Source organism: Mya arenaria, chromosome 11 (genome assembly GCF_026914265.1).
Source record: "Mya arenaria isolate MELC-2E11 chromosome 11, ASM2691426v1".
In the NCBI taxonomy this organism is placed as follows: domain Eukaryota; kingdom Metazoa; phylum Mollusca; class Bivalvia; order Myida; family Myidae; genus Mya; species Mya arenaria.
In genome coordinates, this window is record NC_069132.1 from 41,969,629 (window position 1) to 41,994,849 (window position 25,221).

At 35.4% G+C, this 25,221-nt stretch overlaps 1 protein-coding gene across 1 annotated transcript; it reads right to left on the minus strand.

Annotated features, from left to right (window-relative positions):
* Positions 1–6,130: 6,130 nt before the first annotated feature.
* Positions 6,131–10,091, minus strand: LOC128207195 (protein toll-like). The gene is made up of 2 exons (XM_052909989.1): positions 9,879–10,091; positions 6,131–9,395 (listed from the first exon to the last, which is right to left on the minus strand). The coding sequence occupies exon 2, from the start codon at positions 9,380–9,382 to the stop codon at positions 6,743–6,745; it is 2,640 nt and encodes an 879-aa protein (XP_052765949.1). The 5' UTR covers positions 9,383–9,395; positions 9,879–10,091; the 3' UTR covers positions 6,131–6,742.
* Positions 10,092–25,221: the final 15,130 nt, after the last annotated feature.

The following is a 25,221-nucleotide window of genomic DNA, read 5'->3' on the forward strand; positions in this document are numbered from 1 at the left end:
ACATAAACATGCTCCTGTCGTGCTGATATTGGTAAAAGCACAACATAAACATGCTTTTGTCGTGCTGATATTGGCACATAGCAAAGTCAATACACGCTCTTGTCATGCTAACATTGGCACATAGCACAGTCTTGATATACTCTATGCGTGCTGATATTGGAACATAGCACAGCCTTTAAATGCTTTTGTCGTGCTGACATTGGTAAAAGCACAGCATGAACATGCTCTTGTCGTTCTGATTTTGGAACAAAGTACAGTCTGAATATGCTCTTGTCGTGCTGATATTGGCGCATAGCACAGCCCAAACATACTCTTTTCGTGATGATATTGGAACATAGCACAGCCCGAACATACTCACGTCATGCTGATATTGAAACATATCACAAACTGAACATACATGCTCCGTGCTGATATTGGTTCATAACGCAACCTGAATATGCTCTTGTAATGCGGATAATGGCACACAGCACAATCTGAAAATGCTCTGGTCGTTCGGAAATTGGCGCATAGGACAACTTGTGCATGAAAGAGTTGTGAAGATTTTGGCTCATAGGACAACCTGTACATACTCGCGTCGTGCTGATATTGGCACATGAACAACCTTGTCGTGCTGATATTGGCACATAGGACTATCTGAACATACTCGCTTCATGCTGATATTGGCGCATAGCACAACCATATCATTATCTTGTCATGCTGATATTGGCAATTAGCAACACCTGAACATACTTTTGTCATGATGATATTGGCACAGAGCACAACCGTGGCAAATGTGCGTCGGGCTGTTATTGGCACATTGCATACCCTGAAATTGCTGTCGTGCAGATATTGGCATATAGCACATTCTGAACATACTTGCACCGTACTGATATTACAGGTCCTTTGTTGATATTAACATAAGGGGCGAACTTCGTTTAAAATGAATATCTTTAAATACTGTACGACTTAAATCTCTTTGGCTACGACAAGGGCTCGAAGCGTGCACGTACCTGTACACTAGTGTTGCACCTCGTACGTTTTTTAATATACCTAGGAGGAGTACGCTGAGCTAAGCCTCAAATACCGTGTGCTAAAACATTTCTAAAGGTACGCTAAGATAACTCCGCTTATTCTAGATGGGTTATCGTTGAGTTATATCTGAAGGGTTTGCATATTATCATCGCATGCATCGCACTCATTGGAATAAGCAACCAAAGCATATTTCTGTACTAAATTAAATGAAATATATATGGGGCATGTAAGTGGCCTGGTAAGATTGTAGACTTGAGATGTAAACAAAAGTGAAACAATCCTTATTGCAATTGTGTGTATGCTCATGTATTATCAGTTTTTTTTTAATAAGGAATGGGTATATGAACACCTACATTTTGCATCTCAGAATATGACATAACAGAGCTTCTGTGAAGTGACTAAAAAACTGAAAATATTTCAGGCTTCAGTTTACCGCTATTACATGTAAAAGAAATACCTGTTGTCTGGCACACTTGTCACATACATCCATGAGTTGAAGAAAAACAGTGATTTGTGCTTTTTTCAATTATTAATATTGTTTATTGGCTTACTATTGCTGCAGTTCGCCATGGAATACGCTAAATTATGGCAGGTGACCAATAGGCCACAATCAATTGAAATTACGTTCCAATTAAGGTCCAATTGAATGGGGTCACGCCAAATGTACCGAAACTTAAAAATAATCAAAATAAAATGTGAAAATTGGTGTGCTGTTTATTTAATTTATGTACAGTTTATTTGTTAGTAAATTCAAGAAGTAACGATTGATAGTTTGATCTTTCGAAAAGTTTTTAAGAAAAAGCTATAGAATTAAGGTTAAAACAAGTTGTAAAACTAACATTAAGACTAAGTCGTGGAATGAGGCTAAAAATAACTTATGGAATTAAGAGTTATCAACCAGTTATTGAACCAGAGTCACTTCAGTTTTTGTTTTCTTGCTAATATAGAATTAAATAGCACATACGAGGGTTGTTATACGCGTTTGTCTGTACAAGCCCTCTTACGGTTTGTACGTGTATGCAAGGGACTACTTCTTTTTTGCCGGAGTGATAGGCATTAAAATATTTGGGCACCACTGAACTGTGAAAATGAGAACCAGAAAAGCTCGTCATACATTGTTCATATAAAGCGCGTGCATGCCGGCAAGAAAATTGTACATGTTTAGGGCGGGGTTTGACCCCCGTTCACCAATGAAAATCAATACGGAAATACCCGAGGTACATGTACAATCCACCTTCGGCACTTCCATAAAAGGAGTAGAGAACACATATTATGAATACACGTCTAAAGAGTACTTCTTTTGACCGGAAATTATATAACATAACTCTGCAATAATAATACAAAACGAACAGAATTTGTCATAACAATTGTTTTTTACCCCACATCTTAAAAAATACCGTCCAAACCGGATATCTAAATAATTAAGATAAATGTATTTATGCGCATTTTACGACAGTTGATGTATACAATGATTTGCATATATCAATATCATGATGCAATAACACGGATTTAACGTTGTTTTCACGGTGGGTTGAACTAAGAATTATACTTGTTATTGTAAATTCAATCGGTCATACGTTGCTGTTTGGACACCATAATGTCATAACGTTGGTTTTTACGTAATAAACAAGCTAAGTTGATGCAATCGGTATCCACATCATCAATCTATATGACCTTCACGGCTTCATGTCATAATTTATGACATATCACTATAGTTGCCAAACTAACTGTTAACTGTGCGACTGTGTATTTCGTTTATTGTATTGTAAAATTGAAGTATTGAATAAAAATGTTAAAATTTAAGTAGTGAAAACTAAAATTAAAAAAAAAATGTTTTTCATTAAAAATCATTGTGCATGATTAAGGTAAACCTGAGAAGAAAAGTGAGCCTAGGGCTCGGACTCACGACCGCAGGAACACTAGCACGGCGCTGTTGCCAACTGAGTTAAATTTGGCAGCAGGTTCCAACTCACACAGACTAGACTCGTCCGCCATTAAAGGGGCTGTCTCACAGATGATAAAATAGCGAAAAAAAAAAAGAAAATTGTCGAAAAATATCATAAATTTGGCAACGATGTTTACAATGTATTGAAACTTACTTACTGAAGTACCACATACTGTAGTTTACAATTTATTTAAGTTCAGCATTTATTTCATAATTTTCCAGTAAAAAAGATTACTGTGTATGTCCCCGGTGTTTGGTGACCCCGGTTCGAACCCGGTCCCCGACACAATTTTTTTTACATGTTGGTACTTCTTTTTACAATTATGATATTAAAGCGTAACACATTCTATAAGATAATTGTCCTGTCGATTCGTTAAAGAAAAAAACTTTTTTGGTGCTTATCTGTGACACAGTCCCTTTAACCATTTCGGGGACATGTAGGCACTCCTGCTCTTTTACTGCTGCCACGATTGTGGGTAACCTGAATATAATTATGCCCAGTGAGGTGATTAAACACACCACAGCAGCCGGAACACTATAAAGCTACTCAGAGCTAACTGGGCGGCTGGTTCTTACCCAAACACACTTCAACTATTTCAGCATATATATATTGACACATAAATAATGACCAAGTTTAAAAATTAAAAATGTTTATTGAATTAATATTTATTTCGTGGCGGAGTGGGGCAGATGAATTGCAAATACTTCAAGCAATAAAGATGTATGAATGAAATTACAGAAAAAACACTTCAGCACAAATAATGAAATGAAATGTTTAGTATTTTATCATTTGTTTTACAGGGGAGGGTTTGGGAGGGGTGTTTGACATGGTTTCAACAAGTATTATAACGTATTATAGATTATGAACCCGGGGGAGGTCTCAGCATAAAAGGCAGTGTTTCTTTTTGGCAGAATTACATGATAATTCTAGAGCTACAGTGTCTTACTGGTGATTTATTTTTACCAAGGTTTTCAGAAGGATACCTTTAGGCGAGATGAAATGTATTGACTTGTGTCGCTTAAACTGGCACATATCTCCGCACAGAATTTGTTTAAGTTAACCTATTTTCAAAATTAAGAAGGCATGTATAAGCATGCAATACAGTTTTAGACAAACTCTTTCCTACAAAGTAAAAGGGGTCCCCCCCTCCCGACAACCTTTTTTCTCCTGCATATAATCAGAAAATGCGGGGTCATCAGTTCAGCACAAAAACAGTGGCGGTTTTTGCAATATTTTTCAGATGTTTTTAACATGCTTGTAGGTGTGCAATTTACTCTTCCTAACAGTTGTTTCGACTTGAGAAAGAATATGGTCGAGAAATATTTTCTTCTCAATTTGTTCTTAAAACACAGTCTATATTTATTACTTAAAAAGCGATATTGTTCATGTAAAATTAACAAGACATTTACAATGCCAGCTCTAATATAGTAAAGCATAGGCATAGCAAAATTCAAAACATTTTTATTATATATGCTTTGTGGTGATTTATAGGCATTTATAAACAATAAAAGCAATCTTTCACTGTTTCAAACATATTGAGATATTTTTTACTGTTTGAAATTTCATCCAGCTCTCAAATAAATATTGAATCCCATCAATTTAAACTGAGATGCCAGAGATCTATGTGTTAATTGAGTATGTTGTATAGGCTATAAGGCTCTCAATGATTGTATGTTTGGGTAGGTGACTAGGTGTTGTGCACTAATTTATTTTCCTTTTTTATTTTAAACAGACCCGGGAGGAAATGATGATGAACCAGCCAGACAGCCACCCGGCCGAGCTGTACTTGGTATATGCCAACATGCCGACATGCTAAAATTTGTTAGCACTTTAAGATCATATAATGGAAAAGTGCATCCAAACTGAAGTATAAAGTGAGTAAGTTTGGTCATAAAAGCCCATTGATACTGTTTGTTCCATTCCTAAATGAATTTCTTTCATGTTGTTTGTCAATCATTTCTGGTGCGGCTTTGATAATAATTTTATTTTCTAATGAAACTGCTGACTTGTATTAGTCTTTGGTCTGTATTGTGCATCTATTCGCACATTTTGTTGCTCTTTTAAGCAAACATTACAATAATTGCAAATTCTATAAGCAATTAATTAAAACTTACTACACACTTGATGCAGACGGATGTTTTATTTATGCACAAGTCAATTTTAACCACGCCCCTCTCCAGGTCCGGGGAATAGCTGGGACTTTGACATTCGTTCCAGCCAACTCCGGGTAAAATCCCCGGGGACGAACTGATGGTTAAACCCCGGCCAAATGCCCCCACACCTCCGCTAAATTTGGTGCTTCAGTATCATCTGAATGCTCATGTTTTATCCTCATTATAAGTATATGCTACCTAGTTCTTGTTTATAATAATTAATAATTTGTCTACTGCAACATAACTGTATGAATTTCACATTACTCATTTACAATGGCCATGTGCATATCTATCTCATATTTTATAGCTTTAGTTCATGTATATAGTGTATCTATGTAAATTAAGGACTCATAAACAAACTGTGAAATACTTACTGCTTGCTTTATGGAAGGTGTGAAAGATCAATACTTATAAGGATTTACATCTGGTAATAGGAACGATTTCCTTCACACGACTTAGCTGATTTGTTTCACTTAGGTGAATAATCAAAATACTGAGAGACCTTGCAAAGTATGGACTGTACTGGACTGTAGACCCGATATCAAAATAATTATACAGCTGAAAAGCACATTCAAAAAAAGCCTCTTTGTCCTTGCCATATGAATATTCATAAATTAAGGCTCTGTGCTTAACTTAAAATAACATGTACTGAACAGTTTGTGACTTATCTATATAAAACAGCTAGTTGTTCTTGATGGCCCGAGAGGCCAAAAATGCCGGCCGCGATTTATTTTAGAACACGTGTTTCATAAAAAGAACTACGATTCCGGCAATAACACTTCAAGCCCGTAGAGGCAGCGCCTTAGTTCATATTAAATACTGTATACACATTGTTGACGTCGTATAGCTATATCACTTTCATGGGAAACTTAATTATCATTTCGTGGATAAGTGTAAACAGTTTCCAGTTCAAAACAGTATGTTTTAGAAATAGAAGGACACAAATACCAAGACAAGAACATATCAAACAGGTTTAATTACAGCAATCGAGTTTGATCAGCATAAGTATATTTATGGAGCTTAAAGTCGCAAAAACAGTTAAGTTGGTTATGCAAAATCATATGTTTCTTATCATTAAAGTCTTATGAGTTAAACGTGATAATGCATTAAAATAAAAAAATGATTTTGAATTAACCGATATTGTGCACATTTGAACTATCGGGAACCAATTGCTCCAGCGAACACTTCATTATATGTGTTATTACTTCTCGGCCTCCGTTCGCTTAACAATAGTAATTGCCTACGATATTCTGGGAAATGTCTCGTAATTTTAAAGTCATACAAAACATTGCCGACAATAAGAAAACAAACAATTTAATACGATGTTATTATAGAGTGTACAATATGACCACGTCTCACAATAAAACACATACATAATGTGAAATTAAAAATATAACAATCAAATAAAGCAATTTAAAATGAAAGAAAAAATACGCAATATTTACTTTCATTCTACATTGTATTTATGATGTGCTGTTTTGAATTCAATAAGTTTGAAGAATGTCTCAATTGTCTTCAAGGAAATATAAATACTACAAATACCGCAAATCTAATCACGACTGCTGTCTGTAGGAATAAAGTTCAACCAATGACAACATTGACTCCGATGAAAAACATACTCAACAATCACTGTTAATCTAATAACGGAGTGTTGTCAGTAGGGCTGATATAATTCAATGGCTGACTCAATTGTTTTGTCTCCGACACAGCGAAGAGGAGCTTTTCGTTAAACAACGCATCGTTTTTCTTTAGATAAGCTTTCGTATACAGGATACTTCTCAAAGTCAAATCCAGTTTTTTCTTCAACACAGAATCCTCCAAAAGTATAACTATCATTCTTGTATTGTCTGTCATCATAACATGATGGTGAGCCCTACGGAATTCAAATCTTCCCCATCTACTTTTTAGGAAGGCTTCTGATAACACAATAATTGTTACGGCGCTCTTTTCAATTACATTAAGAATAGCTTCAGCAATGTCTTCTCCGACTGGAAAATCCCTGTAGTAGATACAAAGCTTGTATTGAGGTTCTAGCAATGGCACAATGGTTGTTCTTACATAATCCACGTCTTCTTCCGCAAAGCAAACAAAAGCGTCATATGTGTATGTTTGTCGTTTACTGCTCTTCGTGGAACTTAATGGAAGTCTGAATCGTACATGCCACTTGTAGAAAGCGATTACTTGTAATTCATACCTGTAGCGGCATACAACGATGCCCGTTAACATCACAAATGAAACACTTATTGAAACACAAAGCGCTACGACGACAGCGTCAGAACACTTCTGTACGTCAAAGTCTCTTATGTCGCTAGAACCAACACATGTTACGTTATCATGGTTCTGAGGTTTAAGATTGTTAAGCCATACTATAAGATCAAGATTGTTGCAACCGCATGACAAAGGATTTCCCGAAATACTGATGTAGTTAAAATATGGCATGTTTAAAGGGTCGAGATATTTGAGTGAGTTTCCATCCAAGTATAGATATTCCAGAGGGCTTTGAAACACACCTTGTCCAATAAAATGAATCAGGTTTTGACCAAGATCAAGGCTTTTAAGGCTTATCTTGTAAGGGTTAATAACAACATCTTCAATCCGCTCTATGAGGTTTTGACGCAGATTTAGAGTTTGTAAAGTTTCCATTCCATTAAAATCCAACATATCTGTTAGCAAATTGTGCTGCAAATCAAGGACGGTAAGATTCCTAAAACAATCTGCTGGAAAATGACTTATTTTATTAAAGCTAGCATTTAAAGTCTGCAACCTTGCAGAAATATTATTTCTGCACATTCCTTCAGCATAGTACAGTAGTTTTGGTATATCTTTAAGAAAATTATGAGACAAATCGACATTTCTTATATGTGCTGAATTCACAATTATGTATTTCATGTCAGTCAATTGGTTTCCAGATACTTCAAGATTTTCTAGTTTGATGCAATTCGAAAAAAGGTTCGGATCCAAATGTTTGAATAAATTGTTTGTCATAGATAACGTAGCGACCGTATTTAAATCTTGAAAGATGCCTTCCGGGAGTGTTTCTATATTGTTGTCGGACATGTTTAAACGTTTCAAAGATGTTAGACCTGAAAACAAACTACTTGGTACCGAGTTTAACTTATTATTTCCCAAGTCTAAAATTTGAAGATTCGTAAGGTTTGTAAACGCGTCCTGAGGTAGTTTTCTTATTTTGTTATCGTTCAGATGTATTTCAAATATGTCAGGAAATATTCGGAAAGTGCCAGAGACATTCTGAATCTTATTGCTTTCAAGAAAAAGACTAATGAGAGAAAGATTTCTGAAGGATTTTTCTATATCTATTTCTGTGATGAAATTACTTGACAGCCTGATCCCTTGCAGTGACTTAGACGTTGCATTGAAAACGTCTTGGGGAATTATTTTGATTTTATTGTTTTCTAAACTTAGAAATAACACGTTTTCAAGTCCAATGAAATAGTCTTGTTTCAATTCTGAAAGCGATGTATTTGCGATCGACAGTACACCGTGCATTGAATAATGCTTGAATAATTCACTCGTCATATTAAGAAATATATTGCTGTCCAAAGTAAAAGAAAGAAGTTTAAAACTGCATCTCTGTTCTGGATATTGTACGTCGGCTATATCATTTATATTCGTAAGATTACTTGACCTTATTTGTAAAAACTGAAGATTTGTACATATGCAAAAGTGTTGATGTGATATTGTTTGAATAGCTGTTCCATCTAGATTTATCCAGATAATATTTCTCAAATATTCAAAAACGTCTATGGGCAAATATTTGATAGAATTATTCCTTAAAGCTAGAATTGCCAAATCATCTAAATACTTGAAGGTGTTCTTTGTTAAGTTCTTAAGGTTTAGGTTTTCAGTTTTAAAATATCTCAGTTTAGGGCATGTTTCCCCTACTTTTCCTTCTTCTATCGCACCTATTATACTTGTATCGTCATAGTCATAAAGTCCTTGGAAACATAAGATTGATGTCCGCTTTGAAATTGAATGCCAGATGGAAGAATTGCCTGGTTCCACTTCCAGCTCATGGACAAAGTCACGGTTTGGTTCCACAATGTATCCGGTAATGGTTGGAAATACCCTGTCAATATAGTGTGTTTTCCACATTGGATTGTCACAAAACAATACCATCATAGCACCCTTTTGATCCGTTGAAGGAGGTGGGGCACATGTTTCATAAAACAAGGAGGAAGTCACCATGTCCATGGTGATAATGGCATACATCAATAAGGCACTGTCTTTTAAAAAAATGCTCTTGATCTCCATGTCTAGTCAAATTCTGAAATTTGAATTCAATGTTATTGTCATAAATGTTGGTCTGGCTTAAAAGAGTTTTATCAGTTTGGTAACACTAACAATATTTGGCTCCATTATATTTAGCAATGCATTTAACATTTCAATATAAACAGCATATTATTATAATTAGTGGATAACGCTCTTGAAAAAAGTAAAATAAAATGGTGTACATATTAGATATCTCTACTGTATATTCTCCGACTTATATTTATTAAAGATATTTCATTTCAATACACACTTATCGAGAGACACAAAACAACACAATCAGTCATGCATCGGATTAATCTTTTTGAAGTTAATAACTAAAATTAAATATTAGTTTTGTTTAAAACAAAAGAAATCTCAGTATGGGGTGGACAATTTATTAGTTAAAATCTTATAAAACACTCCTTTATTAATAAAAAATGATAAAACAAACAATGCACTTGATACTTTGATTAAAGATCCTTTGTTGTAATGAACTTACCTTAAATTCCTATAAACATTAAATTCCCTATTTCAAAAGTTATATAATCCTATTTTCACTTTTCTGCTGGTTTATATGGCTGGCAAGCAACGAACATACTTGAGTGAAATAATGGATTGGTTAAGTAAATATGACGCCAATATAAATTAGCAATCCAAAGCGTAATTCATTAAGGCACTATTAAAAACAAGATGTGCGATTCAAGCAATCAAAGGATCTTCAATGTACAATTTGATTTAAATTTGTTCGTGCATTACAAAAGATTTCAATAGTAATATAAGATTCATGTGCGTATACAAATAAAATGAGTTACCACAAAAGCGTATTGATTATTAATTTAAACATTTGAGTGGATGTAAACCTATACATTTTAATATTTGAGCCAAAAACATTATCCAGTGGTAAAAAATTAACCTATAAAATATTTTTTACCTCAAGGTCGAGCAATATTATACTCCTATTTGTGGTGGCTTATCAAGTACATGTATATATTGTTACGTGCTCGATAGCGTCTAGAGGCGGCCAGCACCTCGATAGTTTTCCGGTGTATATGCTGATAGAAAGCCTCCTGGATACTCATGATCTCCATTGACAAATGATGTATCACGAGACAGCACCCGGAACTCTGTGCATTTAACGTAAAATGATTTTTTTTCCATAGAAGATAAAAATAGTCTTACGCTCGTTTCTATAGCCCCAAAAAGAATGTGTTAACTGCTACACGTAGTGACCAAAAATGAAAAATATCTGAAAACGTTGCAGAATAATAATAAAAAATTACTTCATGTTAAACGAGTCTGGCGCTTATTTTATCATAAAACTGGTGTTTTGCGGATACATTTGACATGGAACTTGTGCTCATATTCGCGAATGTGGCAAGATTCACTCGACCCCCGACAAAACTCTTTACTTACATACTAAAACTAAAGAAGGACATGAGACCGACCGGCCTGGCCGATCGGTGACCGGCCGTTATGAAAAAAATACTGTCTGGTAGCGTTAACCTGACCTAGATATGGCGTGAGACCACAGTTATTTTTACTATATGTTTCATATAGACACTAACCTGGCTTTTGACTTTATACACACCCCAATTGAAAAACAAGGACATGGCATCTCTAGAGCAATTCAAGACACAAAATAAAATCACAAGAAAACACCATGTTGACCATTGACCCGACTGTCAAAATTGAGTTCAAATACATAACCCTTACGCCAGGGAGTCAATCGGCTACAAACAACTAATTGTCAGACTTCCACAAGCTATGATTTTTCCAATATTTACATTGAAAACTATCAATTTCTGCAATAGAGTGTCAAATTCAGTCAAGTTCTCTGCAAAAAAAGAACATTTTTTGCTTCTTTTTCATTCAATTTTAATAAAATATTGATACTTGAAAACAAGCACTCTTTTTTTCTATATTCACATCCGGATCAACGGGGGGGCAGATAACTGTGGTCTTGAGCCATATGTAAGGTTATAATGGCCGGAAACAAAGATGGCGGACTGTCAAAACTATAAACTAATTGTGAATTTACGCGAATTGCGACAAATTGTATGAAATAAACTGAAACTTAACTTGAGTGTCAATGAATTAATTAAATTGACAAACTATTAATCCTAAACAATACACAAGTGCATATTAAATGTGCATATTGACGATTGCTAAAATATTGGAAAGAGGTAAACTAAGTTTCCTAATATAGCGGTCATAATTTATAACAAAAGTCCAGATCGTGTTACATCTAAACGGTTCTATGTCATTTTACACGAGTATGGCCGCCATGAAGCAATTGTCAGAGTCCCTGCATGCATAGCAATAATATACATTTCGCACAATTAAAATTAACGGTTTTAAAAGCGTATCTTCCGTTCTCATTAAATCATTTCATAAGATGCATTTAAAACATAAAGGTTTGTAACAAGGTATTCTTACGTTTATAGGAAATATAATTATAAGAAAAGTGTATGTGTAAATAAGATAATGTTATAACTTACATAAGTGCGTCCCTTCTTTGTGAATGTAAATTTGATCTGGTCGTATATCACTGTATTTAAATGCAAATCCAGTTTTAATGATGTCAGCGGTCCATATCATATTTTCGCTGATCTGGACCTCGCCAAAATATGATATGGACCGCGGACGTTATAAAAATGGTGAGTGTTGTTTGCTATTTTAACAAAGGCGAAAACGATCGTAAGTAAAAGTGATCAGCTTTGTTTAATGAAACTCATCAAAAACACTTTAAAAATAGTGAATTGTCATATAAAGTATTTGTTATAAAATAAGAAAAAACACACACCACTTCGGGCAATATGGCATACTTAGCACCGGCCAGTCAGCCCCCGAAAGTGAATTAACCTCGGCTAACGCCTTGGTCCATATATATCTTCGGAGGCTGACTGGCCGGTCCTTATAATGTCAAATGATCCTGAGTGGTGTGTAATATTTCTTAAAGGGTATGTGGATATTTATTTCATGTTCTAGGTTCAGTATATACTTTTGTGGAAAACCTTGCTGTGGGAATGTTCCGTTATCGGTCTTGTCTGAAAGCTTCAAGCGGTCTCTACGTTGTATGTAAGAATGTACGCGTTTAAATATGTTTTGTTTTGTTTTCAATTCTGATTGAGTTTGTTTAGGTACGTTATAATAATCTAAATGCCAAGTGCGCAGATGTGGTCACAGATGCACTCTTTATATTTAAGATTGGAATGCTACTTCCGACTGATATTTTGTTTAAGTCTGTGTACGTACCATATAGTTGTTATACTAATATATATAATATGATGCAATCAGAGAGAAACGTTTCATGAATATCTCAGACAATATGTATTTTCTGTTGGACTAGAACTTTGTATACTTCCGGCCTGATGCAAAATGGATTCCTTGAAATACTAACGGTGCCTTACTTCAAAGTAAGTGGACTTTCCAAGGAAAAACCTGAAATAGCTTTTTTATTGTTTAAATCCATTGTCTTTGAATGGAATTTTAAGAGAATGTATGGTTGTCATATACATGAAACGTACAAAACTTTCCTTTTTCCCAATCTGTTGCCTATTTACATTGAAATATAAGAGGAAATTAGGGTATATTGTTATCACCGATTTCACAAGTATGTTAAGCACGTTAAAGAGTGGCATGCAAGCAAGTGATTAGCATCCTCCATTTTCACACAGCTACACTTTGGACCGTCAAATGATTATACACTGAGTACTACAATACATGCAAAGTCGGGCATGTCGAATATAAATGACCCTGCATCTAAGAAAAAAGGCTTTGTCTTTGATGAGAGCATGCCGTAAAGAACAGTGAATGTGATTTCTGTTTAAGTCTTGCAGAGAGTTGAATAGCGATATGGTTCACGACAAATAAGAGTTACACTGCAAATTACGAACGGTCCGAGAGTTCTAAGTCTACATGCTGTTAAATCAAGGTAGGTAAAATTAGGGCAACATGTCGTTCAGGTTAGACAGTTCGGACGAATGGTATTTAAAGGTTCAAACATATTTGTCTGCGTATGTTGCATTGTTCCTCACATTATTTAAGCAGCTATGAGTCGTGATTGTTCTAGTTTTCCTTGTTCGGCTGTTTAATGTTGTCCCAGACTGCGTCATCATATTCGTATGCAGAGTGAATCTTTAAGAGCAGATTGATATTGTAAATTAGGTTGTTGGACACAGCAGTTCTAACATCGCACGTGTTGATACATCCGTGTGCACATTAATTTGTTAAACGTTAAAATGTTGTGTCGAATGGTAGATTCCAATTGATGGTTATAAAAACTCTGCAGGCCTGTCGACTAGCCTTTAATGAATACGCCAAGAAAATACTTTTTTATCGATAGGTTGTGTCCGTGCTGCTGTTAATAACAAGGCGAGTTGTTTTTCTAGTTTTCGACTTTCTAGAGTGGGATGTTATTATTTTAAAAGATGGTATGATATGATATACTCTTTTTGTGAGTGATAAAAAGTGATCTAGTTTTGTTTATATTGAAAGTGATTAGCCAAAATTTGGCCCTTTAACTTTTGTTCTGCCACTAATAACACCTTATCCGGCGTCATAAACAACTATAAAGAGAACAGTATCGTTAGAAAAAAACATCTTATCGTTGATTTGATATCATTTAAGATAGCGTTGAAAAATACAGGAAATAAAACTAACCAAATCATCGAAACTTGTGGTGAACCAGCAGAGAACGTAACCGTGTTGCAATTACAACAGAAATGACAATACACTACCTATCATAACTCTTAAATTACAACAACAAACTGAACAATGAGTGTTATTATTGAAACTGATATTCAATACCCTTTTACCAAACGAAATTGGCGCATACATTTTCCAGCACAGTGACAATGAAACAATTTCGACGTATCGGTAAGGTAGCTAGAAGCTTAATTCAAATGTAAACCAACGTTCAGCAATTTGGCAGATTCAACACAAATCATATTGTCGTGGTTTTCATGTCTTATACAATTTAGCAAAGGATGCGAATCTTGTTTTACATCGATAAAAGAGAGGGTTTCCCTAATGTTATTGGAATGATGTTAACCGTTCTCGTTCACCAGAGTGATCATGCTATGTTTATTATTATCAAAACTCTAATGGACGAGAATGGATGTTAACTGGGTGTTCGATTATAACCATATCTCATTTTACATACACGTACGTATTCAAGAGGGTTTTCACATACCTATTTTCTTTAAAATGTTTGCGGGATATTCCTAGATTATGACTGTTCAGATTAATTGTCTCACTAGCAATAACCGTTTCTTTATTGCGTTTAATCATGTTTTGACGAAGGTTAAGAGTCTCTAATTTTGCGATGTCAGTAATATATGTTCTATAAATTGCGATATTATTCTTAACATCTAGCAATTAAAGAGTCCTATTCTAGCAATACACGGAAACCTGTTTATGTTATTAGGACGAATGTTGAATGACCTTAATTCGTTCAAAACAGAATTTTCGCATGCTCCTCTTTAAAATTTAAAGACTATCAGCGTCAATAATATCATTATAATCCGAATATGTGAAATCATAAATATTCATGGGACATTATTTTTCGTGTGTTTTGTGGGTTGGCTTATCCACGACTTGAAGATACCAACGAAAATTAGACCTTTAATCCTGAAATCATACTGTCTATGTAAAAGTGTATACGTGTATTCCATGGATATATACAAGTGAGCAGTATACAACTTGTAAGTACATGTACCTAAATCATAGTTTATGTAACTGTTAAAATATTTTATAGCATACTCGTATATATTAAATAGCCTTAATGATGATAAATCAAAGTCAAGTATTATTATTTGCAGTCAATTGTTTTGTATGACATAGCCGGAATATTACAAAAGCTGATAATCAACCTCATGCGCAGGACATGTAAAACGTGCTGATTTTGTGTCTTTGATCAAATATTTAATCGAGTATTTAATTTAACTCCCTTACTTTGTTATCACAGTTTGCAGAAATACTTAAATGAAATTCAATCGCTTCACTGTATTATATCCTTGATGTTTAAAACCCTTTAATTACTGATCAAGCAATAATTAACATGGGTATCTACGCTAATTGACAAATTGTCCCATTGTAGTGTCATATACTGTGTGGCGTAGATGATCCATAACACGAGATTGGCGCATTGTGAATTTGCAAGCGAATAAGGATCGCAGTGTAAATGTTTTTTAAATGATTATCAACAAATTTAAGAACCCACGAAATTGTCCTTTTTTATGAAAATCCGTGATATATAAAGCCCACGGCCTTTTGATGAAAAGCTCGAAGCAGTCTATTATGACACAACACCGCTTGCCAAAATAGTTTCTAAACTACATTGGCATCGTCTTTTGCAGCACTTCTCTTTCGGGCCAGTATATAAATGGTTTCATTCTAGCAAACATTGTGTCAATAACACTGCTGAATACCCTGGAAGAAGATGACCGAGAAATGCCAAACTCATATGACCATATATGGAATAACACAGACAAATTCAGTCTTAGTCACATAAGGGTTAAAACCATTATTCTAAACTGGTCAAGCACGCCTGAAGGTTGTAAATGTGGTTCCAGGTATCTAAACAATGTAAACAGTAACGCAAATGTGGAAAGTCCTGTAAGATGCTTCACTTTTTCACAATTTCCTTCAAAGTCTTCCTTTGAAAAACGAAAAATATTGTCCATGTTTTCTTCGCACAATCTTCGAATTTCACTGTCCATTTAATTCATGAACATACCATCCATGTCTGTTTGAGAAGCAACACCTTCATATCCTGAATCACTTGCTTCAAACGTGCTTTCTTCATCTTCCAGTACTAGCTCAAGGCGTTTACGCTTGGACCTCTCCTGTGCTCGCTTATACCGATCTTTATGAGGTGTGGCACTGTGCAGTGGTGTTGAGACAGCTGGCCCAGGGTTGGATCCTCCTAGCCGCAGAGTGAGACAACAGTCTGGGTTGTTTCTGTCATACAGATCTGCCATCTTTCCTTTAATTCGACAAACATTAAATAACATAAGTCGAAATTCTTTGTGATGAAACTTACTTGTCAACTTCTGTGTAAAACAATAATTTCGATGGGCTATATTGAAGCTACATTTTTAGTTTGAACACAATCTAACAGTAAGTCCGTAAAAACGATTATCGGATACAATTCTTACAATTATTATTTTCTTGTACATACCACTGACCAAATGCTCTGAACAAATCCTTACGTTATCAAAGTTTAAAAAAAACAAAAAAAAACAACAACAACACTGCTTCACGTAAGCCAACCATTCACGTCTCCTCTCGCTAGACAGTATGTCACAACCTTTACCCTGATTTCTTACAATTGCAGACGATCTTTACTATTGAAAGTCCTTTTCACGATCTTTCCTGGTTGAACAGCCCAAAACAGTACACCTTATCACCATTATATCGTAGGATATTTACTAATTACACAGCTTTTGTCGTGTAATTTTGCACTGTACTGTTTCTATGCGGAAGCGATACTGCGCTAGTGCCTTCAAGATGGCCGACTTCCGGTTATTGCATAATCGGAAAATCCTCTACATTAATGAGTTCACAGTATATAAATTCAAAGGCATTGATTTTCAATAAATGTATACTGGATATTTGTGATATCATTATATATACCTACAAGCTAATATTCTTTCTAGAGACTTAGAAAGATATCGATAAAAATGCCAAAAGGAAGACATTTTTCAAATATATTTTATTCAATATATATATCAGACACAACACTTTATGCTATACTATTATATAAATTATATATTGATTAACGCTTAAAACAAAACAAAACGGATAATAACGAAAACCTAGCTGATAAGTTTCGAAAAGTTTAAATCACACTTATATACTGTAGAATGAACTCGTTAGAAGGGTATGTATGATTGAGTAAGTATTTAGTATGCTAACAAATATTATGAAAATTAATTAATGCAATGCATCATATTTAGAATGTGAGATAAGATTGGCAAGGTTTGAAACGAAAAAAGGTTATCAAGGGAGATCATTATCAAGGTAGGTATCTTTTTGTTTGAAAATTTGCAAAACACTAACACGTGTTGGGATGATATTGTTAGTGTTGAAGTTTCAGTTGTAGACAAACCCATTATCCTCAACTCAATATTTATATGAAAAACTACAGAAACAAGCTCAGTAGCCAAAAGTTTAAACATAAACCCCGTCTAATGTCACCGTGTCAACGCCAAAGACATAGAACACAACAACAATAAACAAACAAACAAGAGACATGGAACAATAAAACAAAACTCCAGAGACAACACAGTGCATATATACTTTATAATAAAAGTTGGTATGTTTATCAAGGGTTTTTAGGTACCGCGTTGTAACGGTCAGTAAAATGTAACTTAACTGGGGGTTTAAACCAGTTAACGTGCACAAACCTCACTCTTATCCCAGCAACCATGAATAAAGTAAAAACGCAACAGGTAAATCTTAAGTATTCATTAACTTGAGGAAGCGTAACAATAAAACAAATAATAATAAACTAATAGGTAAACCCCAAGAACTTCAATAATTACGAATCCAAACTCTATATGCAGACGGGGGAATACAATTCAGAGTACCTGATGCAAAAACTGTTCAAAGATACGATGCAGTTATTGTTTGAAGCTATGAGCACCACACACAGTCTGCCTTACAAAATTAAAAGGTTTAAGACTGTGCGATCATAGACTTTCGTAATAAAAAAAACATCATTGTACTAAAACTTGGAACAAATTACGAAAACGTTATTATAATAAAATCTCGTTTTATTACTAATTCAGATTACATGATATGCAAAAAAATAATTGAATATAAATAGAACGCATCATTGGTAATCGGGTACAGTAATTGGTCAGTATTCAGAGATCATACGTGTTAGTACGTTAACTAATAACCATCTTTACATTAGACAACATGTACGTGTATAAAAGCTTAGCAGGGTCTGTGTTATTTTATGCCGTTTACAAAATAGAGCAGTATCACATGGCATCAACCATGTTATATGAACAACGGTATAAAACACCAGAGGATCTGTTTGGAGACATCATTTTTCTAATCACTTCCTGGAAACATACAAGAACAATGTTGTACAGAGTGATAGTAATACTCAGGTAGTAGTTTGAATGTCAAACAAGTAAAGGTAATATCAATTCCTGCCTCTGCATTATGTTACTGAAATAGTCAATTTATAGACATCATAAGGACTCTGAAAGTCAATATGGAGACAAATTCTTTTCAAGGGTAATTATCATTTGATATTTAGTGTTATATGTATATATTTGTACGGGCAAAACAGTGCCGGGGAAGGTTGGGGTGTTCTTGTTAATTTAGGATTAGATATATACAATACTAGACATTTGGGTATAGAATGAGTTATACTATAAATAAAATTGCATTGATAAATGATAAACAGCGGATGAGTTAACAAAGCACACCACCAGCGGAGGTATTTGTTACTCGTTTTCTGCGTGGGTTTAATGCGAATAATTTAATGGAAATATTTTAATGAATGTACAATTGTTTTGGGTGTGAATTTGACCATCGGCGACTGGGGAAGCTTTAGATTAATCTGTAAGCTAAGTTTGTTTGTTTTGTTTTTTCATTTTTATTTACTATCAATCACATCGCCTGCTCTCATTTAGAATCAACCAAGTTTGCTCCATGTGCACAAGTGTTGGCCGGCCAAAATAATTTAACTCATAAAAATGTGAGATAATGTTCTATTTTATTCATACAACCTAGTTTGGAAGAAAAAGGTCTTCGTATTAATAAAATTATATCCCGGATATAAACAAAATATTTATCGACCGACCGACCACTCTGAATCTACCTGTAGTACGTTAAAGAGATCAAGGCCTGTGAGAATACCTGCTAATTTAAGAAACAACGCTTCAAACGATATCTTTCATGCTTAAGTGTATCATGTACTCACATTAAAAGACAAAAACTAACAGGATGAAAATGGTTTATTTATTTTCTACTCCTGTTTTATTTTTCAAATTCTAACGACCATGTACAACCTTTTTAGCCGGTATGATTGAGTTGGCATATTTAAACACTACTTACTTGTAAGCTAAAAGTGGGCTCCGTTATTGTTTATTAAACCGTTCAACACGACGCCTGTAAAGCGGGTTTTTTATTCAAAACAAATAGTATTCATGTGCTACGTTTGTGCTATATTTGCAGTATCTTTTTAGTGTTCAAAATTGTGAATTAATATACGATTATTTAAATGTGCACATATTAAAAAATGTATTAATTTCACAGGTTAGTTCTACAAAATAGCGAATACCATTTGCTACTTTATGAGCATCGACCGAACTATGTTGCGAATTATCTTCGCATGCTTGCTAATCTTATCAACCAATGTGCAAGGAATTAGACCTAGTCCAAATTCACCAATAATAACAGTGGTGCAAGTTAAGTTATGTGATATTTCACAGTGGAAAACATACTCTACTTACTGAGCGATTTTTTCCCGTAATGTGGAAAGATCATGAAAAGTCGGGATTTGTTCATGGGTTTGTTGTTAAACCATTGAACACTTCGTTTTGGTCATTATCTTCGAAACGGTCGTCAAAGGTGTGCCTTCATGGACTGTCTAATCCAAATCCAAAGCGTTACTACTTTGGCAATAGAAGGAGACGCTATTGGGAAACATGGGAAAAATGTTAATGTATTGAACAAATTGACAATTCAGCCTTGCGTTCGGCAAAGATGTGTGTGGTAAACGTTTGTGATTGGTTCTCTGCTTGCAGTCTATACACTAAGATACATCAGGGATGCTTAAACACGTTGCTGGGGTTAGGTTACATTATCCTGCTGTCATGGTGGTGTAAACCAATGCAATACTTACCAAAAGGCGCTTTAAGGCTTGAGCTTTTGGCGATCTGCAGAAAAGTTAGCGGGCGTACATCATTCGTTAGGGTCAATCAACGTCCTATTGATGAATTGAAAATTACAAACATACATGTACTTGATTGTCATTGGCCCACATTAACAAAAAAGTATAAACCGCCTTTAACTTCTCTCATTTTTTAACAGTAGCATTGGTGGAAAAAAGACTGACAAAAATATACTCTATAAAAAAATCGATTGTCATAGGCTTTAAAGAAGTTCAAACACCAATGATTATTATTGTTTACCATTGCAAAATATTAGATCGCTTGTTTCAACGGTCGTTCTCGGATAAAATTAATTAGTGTTTTAGTTCCTTGGAATTCTTTTGCACATGATGACTAAGGCATATGTACAAGAGAGGAAAGAATTGTTTGTATTCCCATACTTGTCTTCCTCACTTAGATCATGAACATACTTAAAAAAAACAATGCAAACTAGAAGTATTTACTGTGGTTTATTGGTCCGTGATTTTGATAAAATCAAACTAATATAAAACATACAGGGAAACAGCCATTTAAGATTTAGAAATATTTACGTTACTGTTTTTGTTTTTTTAAGTTCTTTATCATGTAAAGAGAACTTGGTTGACTTAACTTCTGGAATTAAACAGTATAATTGTGGAAGCTTATTTTTCATGTATATAATATAGAGTAGGAAAATTCATAAAGATACCGACCGAGGACCATCATAATGCTTGTTTCCGAGGTCTTTTGGCAATACACATATATATGAGGGTGGGTGTTAAGCTTTGACATGAGCACAGAAAGTATATATTTACTCTTTAATTATTTTCGTATAATAAGTAAGGGAGACAAATTGCATAGTAAATGTTGCAAATATTCATTAACATTTAGATACTTATATAATCTAAGTAAGGGAGACACCTAAAAAGAAAATGTTGCAAGTATTCATTAACATAATTTCGTAAGGGAGACACCTCCAGTAATACAAATTCTTATTTCCTCTCCAGTTAGCTATCATGTTTTGCTCATAAAATGGATTGATAGTCAATCTTATCGCCTTATCTATATCCCCCTATTCTTTAATAGGAGAGTAGCAAACATGAGCATATACATAATGTTCCTCTTACACAGACATATAACTAGGTGTGTGTAAAGCTCTGAAAGTATTCGCTAATCTTTAAATAGTTTCATACTCGAACTAAAAGGAGACACCTTACGTAGTTAATGCTGCAAGTATTCGCTAATCTTTAAATAGTTTCATACTCGAAGTAAGGGAGACACCTTACGTAGTTAATGCTGCAAGTATTCGCTAATCTTTAAATAGTTTCATACTCGAAGTAAGGGAGACACCTTACGTAGTTAATGCTGCAAGTATTCGCTAATCTTTAAATAGTTTCATACTCGAAGTAAGGGAGACATGTCACACAGTAAATGGTGCGAGTACATATTAACGTTTAAATATTTTCATAACCCACGTAAGGGAGACAACTCCAGCAATACAAACACTTATTTCCTCTCTAGTTAGCTAACATGTTTTGCTCGTAAAACGGATTTATAGCCAGTCTTATCGCGTTTCTTATTTCTGCCGATTCTTTAATAGGAATACAGCAAACATAATCATATACATAATGTTCCACTTGGTTTCACAGTCGTTTCCATTATGAACAATTAATTTTACAATAAATATTGAATGTTGAGGAAAATCACCTCTGCCCACGACACCTTAAAACTGTCTTAGCCAGAGCTGCCAAAGACCAACTTAAATTCTCAAGTCGTTTTCACTAAAGTCATAGACCATACATTTTAGCGGGATACTACATAGGGGAATGGCGTAGGTTTTCGTGAAGTGAATTGGAATCGGTGTTTTGTCTTTGAAAGAGATTTTTTTGTGTAAATATCTGCACACCAATGATATGTAATTGCTGACAAAAAATCACATCGTAGATTTTCATATTTCCGTTCGAAAATTAATGTTATACTAACGGTTTAAGAAAAATGCACAAAACATCAATTTTTGAACTAAAACATAAAAATCTGCGATCTAATTATTTGTCAGCTGTCTTATATAACTGTTTCCTTGTATTTTCGCAAAAAAATGGCTCGTTCCAAGACAAAAAATAAAAAAAGTTGTCAAAATATAAAGGCAAATCGAAATAATTATATTCGTACGATTAACGCACGGTGGTCGTAGAACGGACTTTCTGTGGTGGGCAATGCCATAGGGTTGTCGTTGGTGTAACGTAGGACGCTCTTAAAATCATCGTGGAAAATGAATTCGATTCCGGAGGGGCTCAGATGACCCACTATCGGACGGAATTCGTAGATGTATCGTAACGGAGTCGTAAGCCATCCTAAGGCATTGCTCGACAGACCTACGAAATGGTTCTTACGTCAAGAAAAACCCGAACGGGTAAAGAAAATACATTTTCAAAACTTTACGACAAGGGCCTACGACAGCATGTCTTATCGTAAAAAAGACTTCATTTCGTACGACACATCCACGCCTGTCCGAGGAATATCCCACATTTTCAGTCACAGAGAAAACGATGTATGCCAAGGGCGTTAAACACCAGGGAAGGGCCATAACACCTAACGCTTTATACACATAAGACTTGACCGTCGTCTTGTGAATACATATAGTATGGAGGCCAACCGACTTAAGTTTGAGATAGCTACCCCATCAAATGGTTAGCACCTTTCCCATTAAAAATAACAACTTCAGGCCTAACTTTATAAGACTTACCCATCAAGACGCAAGCAACAAGTTAACCAACATAAAACATGTATCGTGACCCGTGCAAACCACACAAACAGGCAGCTACATCAAGCAAACCAGCCTAACTGATGGCCTGCGACTCATGCAACCCATACCAATAATCCGATTCGAGACGCAAGCACTAACACAAGATAAACCTAACTTATGGACCGTGACTCTTGCAAACCACACAGACGTGAAAAATCGAGACACAAGCACCTACATCAGGTAAGCCAGCATAACTGATGGCCCGCGACTCATGCATCCCACACCAATAAGCCCACTATAGACACAAGTATTTATACTAAGTGAACCAACCTGACTGATTGTTTGTTTTTCATAGTAAACATACCTAATGGATGCTTTGCGATCCTTTTAGACCACACCAACACATAGTAAACTAACCTAACCGATGAACCGCGACCTATACGACCAAGACCATGTCCCGATTTCAGGCCAAAACACCTATATTAAGAGAACCAACACTAACTTATAGTCAGCGACACGTGGAACCCACACGAACGAGCCCACTCGAGACGCAAGCACATACACTTAGATAACCAGCCTTACCGATGGTCCGCGACCAGTACAACCTGTACTACTTGTCCGGTTAGCGCAGTGTTTAGTGCACTCGCTTCTCACCAAGTCGGACAAGTGGGTTTCCTCCGGGCACTCCGGTTTCCCCTTCAACACAAGACCACACTCTCGCGCAACATCGTGCCAACGAGAGTGATAAATATAAGTTGCAATAGCTTGTTTAACATTCGTTGTGATATTAAATAAGTTTAAACTTATACGCCTGCTCGAGACGATATCCCCTAAACTACTAAATATACAACCCTAATCAATGATCTGAGACCCGTGCAACCCGCACCAACGAGCCAACGAGACGTTTTTACGATAACAATAAGTAGCTTGTGTCGGCCCGGAATCCCGGAAAACACACCCACCCTGAATATGTTTTTGTTTAAGATGTTAACTCTTAAATAAATAATTTGAATCTTTAACCTTTATTTTACCGCCGATGTAAGCTGACCAGCCGCAAATGTATGTATTACTATATTGGTTGTAACTTGAGGCAAGCTAGCTAACTTTATACGCATACTGCCCTGTGCATAGCATCATAGCTCAGACGCCTGAGGAATTCTTTAAGTTTTACATGAGCCATGACTATTTTACGACGTATACCATTTATTGAAAATAAAAATCGTAATTGTACAGTCACACACTCGGATATACGTCAATACGTTGATGTACGGCGCAGATGGAATCGGTCCGTGTGTGTATGGTGGGGGTGGGGGTGGGGGAGGGAGGGCGGACGTGGGGACGGGGTACGGATAAGTACAAAGAAGCACGTCTTATTTCGAAAAGAAATGGTGAAAAACTTGACACAAAAATCTACAGGCCGCGGATAACTGCAGGAGGTACGGCTTACTTCGTTTAACTGCGGCTGGCAACATGCGAGTACGAGTCTGCGTTGAACTAAGTTGAACTACATTGCTGTACCGGCTGCCTCGTATTACTCCGTGCAACTACGGATCAATGCGTATAATAACTGTAATCAGGTTAAATCATAAACACTACGGATATGTACGTAACCGTACGTGGAACTACGTTTTACACTCAAAACTCGCTATGTCGAAGTCGTTGGGACGTCGTGAAAATACTTCGAGATAAGGGAACATTTGATATAACCGAAATACAAAAATTGTAAAACCGAGCCGAAAAAAGTCGAACAAAGTTTGACATAACCAGTTATCTCGAACATCGAGATAACAGAGTTCGACATAGCGAGTTTCTGCTGTATATTCGTTTAATTACGAATGAAAAAGTTCAAACCAAGTTTGATCAAAGTCACGTCCAAATAGCAAAAAAAGTGTTGTGCATGCATAAGGTTTGGAGAAACTTGAGACTTTGTGATAAGTATTGAATGCGCTTTGACAAACAGTTGGTACGGATTGATACGGATTACTACGTTAAGGTAAGGCTTACCGGTACGGATCTGGTACGGTCTGGGATTTTTTTTTAAATCAATACATTCATTTTGAGATATGAAACCAATATGCATTAGCTTGTTCAAAGGCTTTGTATACTTTTCCCATATTTTGATTACATTAATGGGTTCAGACTTTTTTTAAAAAATAGTTGTTTCCTCTAAATAACTATCGAGCGTTCCCTCCCCTTTTTAAAGGAAAATGTTGTCACAGAGA

Bases quoted from the DNA above. Each gene is read 5' to 3' on its own strand.
- LOC128207195 (XM_052909989.1), bottom strand. From the start codon at position 9,382: ATGGAGATCAAGAGCATTTTTTTAAAAGACAGTGCCTTATTGATGTAT.